Source organism: Papaver somniferum, chromosome 7, assembly GCF_003573695.1.
Source record: "Papaver somniferum cultivar HN1 chromosome 7, ASM357369v1, whole genome shotgun sequence".
Classification (NCBI taxonomy): Eukaryota; Viridiplantae; Streptophyta; class Magnoliopsida; order Ranunculales; family Papaveraceae; genus Papaver; species Papaver somniferum.
This window is the reverse complement of record NC_039364.1, coordinates 56,140,656-56,150,093: the sequence shown is the minus strand read 5'-3', so window position 1 is coordinate 56,150,093 and position 9,438 is coordinate 56,140,656. Positions and strand designations below refer to the sequence as shown.

The following is a 9,438-nucleotide window of genomic DNA, read 5'->3' as shown; positions in this document are numbered from 1 at the left end:
AAAGAAAACTAAAAAAATCTTAGTTACACGTAAGAGATAAATTGTTTTAATAACTAACAGAATCTGTAATACTTTCTTCCTGGTAATTCAACATGAGATAGAGATGAAGGCTTCCCATTTGTAACTGCCACAGACCCCTGAGGTAATCTTGCACCTTGTTTAGCAAGCTCAATTGCTGAAAAATTCACTTCTTTATAACATTGTTCATAGATAATTTCAGTAATTTCCCTTTTGGCTTTCATCCATCTTGATTGTAAACACCAAGGCATCACACCTTTTTTAGCATCTTCCATTACTGTCAGAGAGTGAGATCTGATGAGGATTTTGGTACATTGTAACTTTACTGCCCATTCTATAGCTCACACAATAGCTAAAGCATCAACTATATAAGTAGTAGCCACACCAGTTCCATCTGAGACAGTGCCAATAACCTGACTTTCATGACATCTAGCAATTATACCAAAACCAGCCATACCTGGATTACCAACTTCCATTCCATCACAACAAAATAAAACATATCCTTCATTTGGATTGAACCACTGACATTCTTGGATTTTTTTGAACTTCATGTTTCTCTGACCAAGGTTAAAAAATGAAGAACTTCGGAATCATAATTCTGCCCCCATCTTGTACCTGTCATTTTGTAACCTCCATAGAAAACCAGGCTCATGATTCTTCTTTTAAAATTTTCCAAATTTGGAGGAATGTTTTCATGAATAAGTTTATTTTTTTGAAACCACAGTTCCCTCATTGTTGCACATGCTGCAGTTATCCATGCTTGCTTGACAATTGAGCTTTTATGTTTTGCAAAATTGAGAATATCAGAAAAGGAAGTAGGTATTTGGAATTGAAAATCAGTGACTAACCATTGCTATATATGCTTGTTGAAACTGCAGGACCACAGGAGATGCTCCATGATATCTTGATTTTGCTGACAGATACAACATTTAGAAGCAAGAGAATAACCTTTCTTGATTAGATTTTCATCATCAGTGTACACCCCTTTTTGAATTTTCCATACATTACTAGCAATGCTTGGATGTAGAAATATTTTCCAAATTTGATCAGGCCAATGTAATTTTGGTTCCTTGTTTCTGATTTTCTCAACTGCAGATGATGTAGAAAAAGAACCTTTCATATTTACACTCCATATAAGCTTGTCTTGTTCTCCACTTATAAGTGGTAATGAACCCGGAATGAACTCTTGCACAACACATGAAATACTCCATTCACCATTTTCCACTATATCACTTACAGTCATATGCAACATGTCTTTTATTCTGTCAGTGCAGCTCACAGTCTCAATTAAAGGTTTGCCACCTATCCAAGTATCAAACCACAATAATATTTTTTCACCATTACCTACATTCCATTTCACATTTGATTTCAAATCTTTCGAAGCCCATTTCAAACCTGGCCATACTGTAGATAGTTTCCATTGAGTGCTCCATTGACCATATTTATCCTTATACTTAGCAGCAAAAAATTTAGAGCATTCATCACTTGAATTTATAAATTTTCACATCATTTTCATTAACAAAGATTTATTGATTACCTCCAGTCTCCTAATCCCCAGGCCTCCTTCATTGAAAGGTGCACAAACTTTACTCCATCCAAGAGTATCATGCTTCCTAGCTTCACTGTCACCAGTCCATAAGAAGTTTCTTATGATTTTTTCACAGATTTTGATTACTGAACTTGGCCATTTGTAAACTGTCATATTATAGATAGGTACACTGCATAGGACAGATTTAATGAGCACCAGCCTATCATGAAATGACAGCATTTTACCCTTCCAAGCTGCTAAGTAACCTTGCATCATTTCCACCATTGGTCACACAGTAGCAGACTTAACTCTCCCAGGCTTCAATATGACACCTAAGTATTTTCCAGGAAATGTTGTAAGTTCCATTTGCATTAAACTAACAATCTGATTTCTTCTTGATGGAGTACAATCTTCTACAAAACATTTACTTTTCTGTTTGTTGATTATCTGACCAGAACTATCTTGATAAGTCTTGAGCAGAGTGATGAGAGCTTCTAAACTTTTCTTTGAACCATTACTGAAGATGAATACATCATCTGCAAAAAAATAGGTGAGTTGGATACACACCCTTCCTAATAACCATAGGTTGCAGCTTCTTCAGTTCTACCAACTTGGTTAAATTTCTACTTAATACTTCTTCAATAAGAACAAACAACAAGGGAGATAAGGGATCACCCTGTTTTAAGCCTCTCTCCATTGAGAAAAAACCTTGAGGTCCTCCATTTATCATGACAGAGATTTTAGCAGATGCAAACAATACTTTTAACCACTCACACCAAGCTGCAGAAAATCCATATTTTTGAAGTACTTTAAACAGAAAATTCCAATTCACTGAGTCATATGCTTGTGATATGTCCAGTTTCAAGCCAACATTTCCTCCTCTTCTTGTATGCTTCATTTCATTAACCAACTCAGAAGCTAACATAACCTGTTGATGTATACTTCTGCCTTTAATGTATGCTGCTTGCTGGTTAGAAACTAATTTACCCATCAGATTATTCATTCTTGTAGCTAGTATTTTTGTAAAGATTTTGAAATTGAAATTTCTTAAACCAATAGGTCTGAACTGGTTTGGTTTCTTTGCACCTTGAACTTTAGGAAGAAGTACTAAAAAATTAGAATTCATGCCCCTTGGGATATATTTTCCTTCTCCAACAATATTGAGTTGCATTTAATAAATCATTTTTGATAATATCCCAACAAGATTTTTAGAAGATACCTGAGAAGCTATCTGGTCCTGGAGCTCCATCTGCATTCATGCTGAATACTGCATTCTTAATTTCTTCTAATTCAGGTACTGCTTCTATCATAACTTGATCCTGGTCTGATATTAATTGAGGAATAACATCCAACAAGGAATCATCTATGGTTACTTCTTTATTCTGAAATTTATGGTGAAAAAACAAAACATCTTCTATTTTATCTTGATCTGCTACAATATTACCCTCATCATCCTCAAGTTCACAAATCATGTTTCTATTTTGTCTTATCTTAACATTTGTGTGGAAGAAATTGGTGTTGGATGAGCCCTCTGTAACCCATTGAATTCTTGACTTTTGCTTCATCATGATACAATGTTGTACTTATTTTGAGTTTAGATCATTTTGAGCCAAAACCAAGTCAGCTAAAGCTTGTTCATCATGAGGATTAGAATCATAAATTACCATTTTTTCTTGAACTAACTTTTCTGCTTCCTTAATCTTGACTTGAACATTACCAAAAACTTGCCAGTTCCATTCTTTCAAAATTATTTTCAATCTATTCAGTTTATGCAGTAGTATAAAAGCTGGATCTCCATTTACTGGCTCAGCCCAATTGTCTTCTACAAGTTTCATAAAACCAGGGTGTTTCAACCACATTTTTTGAAATCTAAGAGGTACATTTGTAGGTTTAGGAATATTCTCACACCCACCCATTAAAGGAGAATGATCAGATACAACTCTAGCACCAACCTTGTAACCCCAATCACTATATAATCTTAACCATTCTATATTAAACACAGCTCTGTCCAAAGTGCATAATATTCTTTTACCCCCATGTTGAAAATTTGACCATGTGAAGTCCAAGCCAAATTTAGGAGCCTGTAAAAGATCACAAGTATTTAAACATTCATTGAAATCAAGCAATGACCTCTTTGAAGGAGATCTGCCACCAACTTTGTCTTCAACTGAAAGAATTGAATTAAAATCTCCAATGACTAACCAAGGATTCTTGGGGTCACTAATCATCTTCATTTCAGACCATCGAAATCTTCTTTGAACCATATTTACATTAGCATGAACTCCAGAAACTAAAACATCTCCTACTGCTACAGTGATCATTTGACTTAAAATAGAAACAACTGTAAGAGTTGTAATGGAATTACTTCAGAATAACCATATGTTACTCTTATGAGTTGTTGTTGCATTATGAATAACTATAGATTGCATACCAGAAAGATTTAATCTACTACAGAAAGAATCAAAACATTTGATCTTAGGTTCTGCAATCCACAAAAGTGTTGGCTGAAATTGACTAACTAAATTATGTAACTTCTGCTGGGCCCTAGCTCTCCGAGTTCCGACCTGGTCTTACCTTACTAATTGGATGAATTCTAGTGTTTAAAACTTTTTTTCTTATCTTTTCCAAATCTGTGTTTTTGAGATGAGGACATGAGGTTGAAATCGAAGAATTTTTCCCTTTAAAATACGGAACGAACTTGTGAATCAGAGAAGACGAAGGACTTTATGATTCAGGGACCTTCAGTCTAAAGTACTTTTAAGGTTTAACCTAAAGGAGTTGTTTATAATTGTCACCAATCTAGAGATGCTAGATTACTCGATCCAACAATATGGAACCTGCTAGCTCATAATGCTCTAATGCGCGACAGTGTGGGAGAGCACAGCCCAAATTACATTAAAAATTAACACTCATCAAAGCAATGAATACTAAAATATTAAAAAGAAACAAAAACTAGTTGTCTGTGACCAGTAACAGCTTCCCAATTACATAAGAGAAAAACCATCAAAAAAAAAAAACTTAAATTGTGAGGACCAATTATACATTTTGTATTTGACTGAAATGATAAGCTGGAATATGGTTCTCTTCTTACTTTATATAGCCTACAACAGCAATCTGTCCATATCGTCCACCAAATTGTAAACCGCAAAGTCCCTCGTATCTTCTTTATCATACTTTTGCTCCTCGTATTAGACATTACTTATATATTATTCGTAAAGTTCTCTGCAAATACTCATCTGGATCCAAAGTGTTTAGAAAATATCGCCAAATATTCTGTGTTTCATTAAATAAATGGTCTCAAGTTTCTTTATCTTTTAGAACATAAAAGGCATTGATCTGAATTATCCCAACAGCTCTAAGTAGCTTACCTAAAGTAGGCGCACCTGTGTGACAGAGCGTCTAAACTAAAATAGAAAAAAACCTTTAGAGGAATTTTTAGATTCCAAATTTGTCTGTGAGGAAAAGAAACGAAACCATCCAACTCTAAATAATTATAAAAATTTGCCACATAAAATTCTTGTCCAAATCCCCATCCTCTAGCATCATTTTCGGAACTGTTTTAAACTGAGATAACAAAATCTTCTAATAGTTGTAGTAAATCATCCACCTCCACAATTTCAAACTCATCTATATTTCTCTTTAATTTAAAATTCCAAGATTAGATTTTTTGCATTAAAATTCCAATTTCCCCTAAATCGAAGCACATCTTTGACATTAGATTTTTTGCATTTTGAAACGTTGTAAATGGATGGGAACCTATCTTTAAGAACATTCCACAATCCACTTATCAGTCCAGAAACATACTATTAGAGCATTGCCCGGTCGAACTCACAAGTGTTGTTATCTCAAGCTTGTTGTCAAATTTAGTTGATAAAAACTATATCTTGATTTCTAGTCTACATTTAGTCAGGTCTCGGATTAGGATACAAGTGTGTAGTTGAGAATCGAATATCACTGCGTTATATCGTTTGAAGACGAAGATCAACATGAGCTTTGGAGAACTTCAACATCAAAAGGTAAGTGAAGACTGAACCACCTATTTATCAAGTTTTCACCTTTCTATCTATGAGACATTGTCACATGACTAAATTAGACAGTACATGCATAGTAGAAATTTCGAGTCAAGTTTATCTTGAATATCGTTCTCAAAATATGATTAATTAAGCTTAAGAACATTTATTAATACTTGATGAATTTGGTTAAGAACAATTTATTGTTCATGACTTAAATTATGATTCAAGATTTGATCAATTGAAAAAAGCTTGGAACAGTGAAATGTGTCATTGATGTTATTCGGGAATGTTTAGAATTGATTATTAGAGAGGTATAAAACTAATATTAATCTGGATACTGGAAAATATACATACCAATTCACATACTGGGAGAACTGTTATAAGTCTAGAGCCGTAGTACGTAACCAGTACACATGCCATCGTAGCTATAGTACGGCAGCGACTTTTTTGTACGCATACCCGGTATCCATACCACGTAAAGTCTGTAACACGTGAACCAGGAAAGGTACGCATACCTAGTATGAAAACCGGAAAATATATGTTGGTTTTAAAACCGAAAAGGTACGCATACCTAGTATGCAAACCATAAAAGATCTGTGAGTTCCTGAACTCGTTTTTGTCTTAAGGGTACACATACCCGGTACACGTACTATGACAAAAATATTCACGAACGGGTACAGTACACATACTTACCCTGTCGAATATTTTCAGATGCATCAGAATTATTTCTATGAGATGATCAGCATTTGAAAAACTCTCTAAAAACACTATCTAGACATTTTTGATCATATGTGTGACTCAAGAAAAGTTTTAAAATTTTATATGAAAATGGTTAAGCATATAGTTTGATTGGCTAGTTTCAGCTAACCTTTCATGAACAAGTCATTGTACACGGTTCGGTTTGGTCCATCCTAACCAGAGTATATATTTTTCTATGTTAATCTCAAAGTCAAGTTTTTCATCTAACGGTGATTATTGATTGCTTGGATCCAAAGCTACCTTAGCTTAAATCTAAAGCAACCTTGACCTTGAAAGTCTGTATAAAGGGAACCTCAAACAACTGGGATTTTTGAATCCCGGACACTTTCTTGTGTGTCCTAGTTATAAACTAGAGTCTTCCTCTCCTTCAAACCCTTCTAGGGTTTAGCGACTAAAAAGACTTCACCTAGGGATTGGTGAAGTCAGGTTCAACTATCTTTATCTTAGTAGTTCGTGTATCCTGATCTTTTTTTGATTGTTGAGTTTTCTCCAACAAACAAGATAGATAGAAATCACAAAGCATCTTCGTCTCAGACTTTGTGATTCCACAAGTTTCAACTTGTGAGGTGAATAATAATCTAGGCTGCTTTTCGGGAGTCATAAGACCGGATTTTGAGGTTTACTAGACTTTGTCTATTACAATCGATTTCCTACCTCACCTTGATCTTTGATCAGAACGGAAATCACATATAGGCTTATCTGTGGGAGGTAGATTGGTTTAAATTCTTCAATTGAGTTGAAGCAACTCTTAGGATGTAAAGGTCGTCAGCTAAGGGAATCAATTGCGCGGAGTCCTGCCGGGATTCAAGAGGCGTAAGGAGCGCGACTGTAACTGAATTGTTGTGACGGTTTAATTCGGTCTCAACTACATTCCAGTCCGAAGTTCTTATACTAGGCTGGTATCTATAGCGGCTTAATACAGTTTGGTGTTCAAATCCGGACAACGTCCCGAGGTTTTTATGCATCTGCGGTTTCCTCGTTAACAAAATTTCATTTGTATGTGTTATTTCTTTTTCCGCATTATATTGTTTATATTTATAATTGAACTATCACAGGTTGTACGTAAATCAATCAAAGTAGATATGTCCATCCTTGTTTGTTGGATACGACTTGATTGATTCTTGGATATCGATCTTTGGAATCGTTCAAATACTCTCACTGTATAATTAGATTCACTGACTTGTCTCTGTTAACATTATGATTGTGAGAGAAAGAGATACAAGCTCTTCATATAATTCCTGATTGAGATTCATTAAGTTGAACTCTCGGAATTATATTCGAGTTTAGTCCATACAGGTTTCCTAGGAAAAAGTTTGTGTTGTATTTTGGTACCCCCACATTTTCACATATGCTCTCACCATTATGCACAATAAGTGAAATGTTAGAGTTAAAATAGTCTCTTGATTTTAGTATCCCAGTTTAAAGGCTATGATCAATAGATGTTATAAGGAATAAAAGAAGAAGGATTACCTCCAAGATTTTATTGGATTATCTGCCGCCACAAACCTTTCTCTACACCATATTTCCAAATTCACTTATAGTGATGAGATTTATTGACTAACCTTAACTTCTTAATATCGATGCCACCTTTGGATTTAGAAAGTAAAACTTTAGACAAAACCACCATACTTCTCTTTTTAGTAAAAGATGAAGATCCCCATAAGAAATTGCGCATTATCTTTTCAATTTCTTTGATCGCAGAAGATGGAATTTGAAACAAAGATAAAATAAATAGATTGGCATGCTTGCAAGTACACTATTATTTAGAATAAGTCTCTGGCCTTATGTAAGATAGTTTTTCTTTACGTACTTAGCTTTTGTTGACACCTCTGAATCGGTTGACGGGAAATTTAACTAACTGATACCCAAAACTATCAACATAATCCAGAATGTGATGATTCTCCCCAATTCTAAACACTGCGTTCTTTTTGAATTTTACTTTTAGATTAGGGACCAACTGAAAAACAAACAAAACATTCTTCAAAGTTGTGATCTGTTCCTGTTAGTCATCAATGAACACTATCAAGTCATCTGTAATCTGAAGATGATTAATAATAATACCACTTGTAGCCGCTTTAAAACCTGGCAAAAGACCAATACAAGCCATTTTTTTGATTATCTTGGAAAGAATTTCAATAACCATAATAAACAAGAAAGGTGATCCTGGATCACCTTTCCTAATTTCTTTTTGACCTAATGAGTGAATTTGTTCATCATGGATTTCTTAAAGTCCATGTAAAATAATAAGAATAAAAGTAAAGCAAACCCTAAGTTGCAGAAAAATCTCCAACTCTCCTTATTCATCTCTTCTTGTGTGTTAACTCACGATCAAAATGAATGGAATTTCTTTTGAATAGGTTTCCAAATTGTAGAAGTACATGTGCTTGACCTACGTTGAAAAAGTTACCAAAAGTACCAATTCTCACGCCCAAAGCCTGGCTGTGAAACAAAATGTAAAACCAGGAAATGGTCTCGCAGGAAACCCAGTCAGTTATGGGAAACTGACGATAGAAGTTCTATATATGGAACCATATCTTCTAAAAGCAATTAACCCACTAACCCAATTAAGATCGATACAAGTTAAACACCATCTCATGATAGTAACAACGTGAGTTCCTCACTAAACTTCTCCTTTCTGTTCGAACTGTTAAATTCGGGGGGAAGACGATAGTTCCCTAAGTAAAACGGCTGGCGCTCTTATTATTAGTATGCAGCTTCCTGAGTAAAATTGGGAGGTTCCCTTATTGAAACTGGTTGTCCCAAATAATTTTGTGCTTCCACCCTTTTCGATAATCTTAAATGTTCATAACTTCTCCATACAACATCGAAATGACATTATTATTTCGCCATTGGACTTGTCTTTTCGCTCTCTTCAAATAATGAGAATACATTTTGGATTTGAATGAGTTCCACTTTCTTTTGGATGATTCACCTAATGAAAGATACACAATAGAAAAGTAACAATAATACAACGCAATTTGCATAAGAACTAGCAAATAAATGTAAGAAAACGATATTCAAACCATGTAAAATTATGCACTTATCATCTAATTGTATCCGTTCTATTGATATGTGGGGAAATGACTAAGATTTTTGTCTTTATTTCTGGGGAAAAGAGAT

The 9,438-nt window shown here is 34.6% G+C and overlaps 1 protein-coding gene across 1 annotated transcript; it reads right to left on the bottom strand.

Annotated features, from left to right (window-relative positions):
• Positions 1-1,834: 1,834 nt before the first annotated feature.
• Positions 1,835-3,018, bottom strand: LOC113294650. The gene is made up of 3 exons (XM_026543035.1): positions 2,766-3,018; positions 2,255-2,653; positions 1,835-2,082 (listed from the first exon to the last, which is right to left on the bottom strand). Exons 1-3 carry the CDS (start codon positions 3,016-3,018, stop codon positions 1,835-1,837), a joined length of 900 nt encoding a protein of 299 aa, XP_026398820.1.
• Between the last annotated feature and the right edge of the window lie 6,420 nt (positions 3,019-9,438).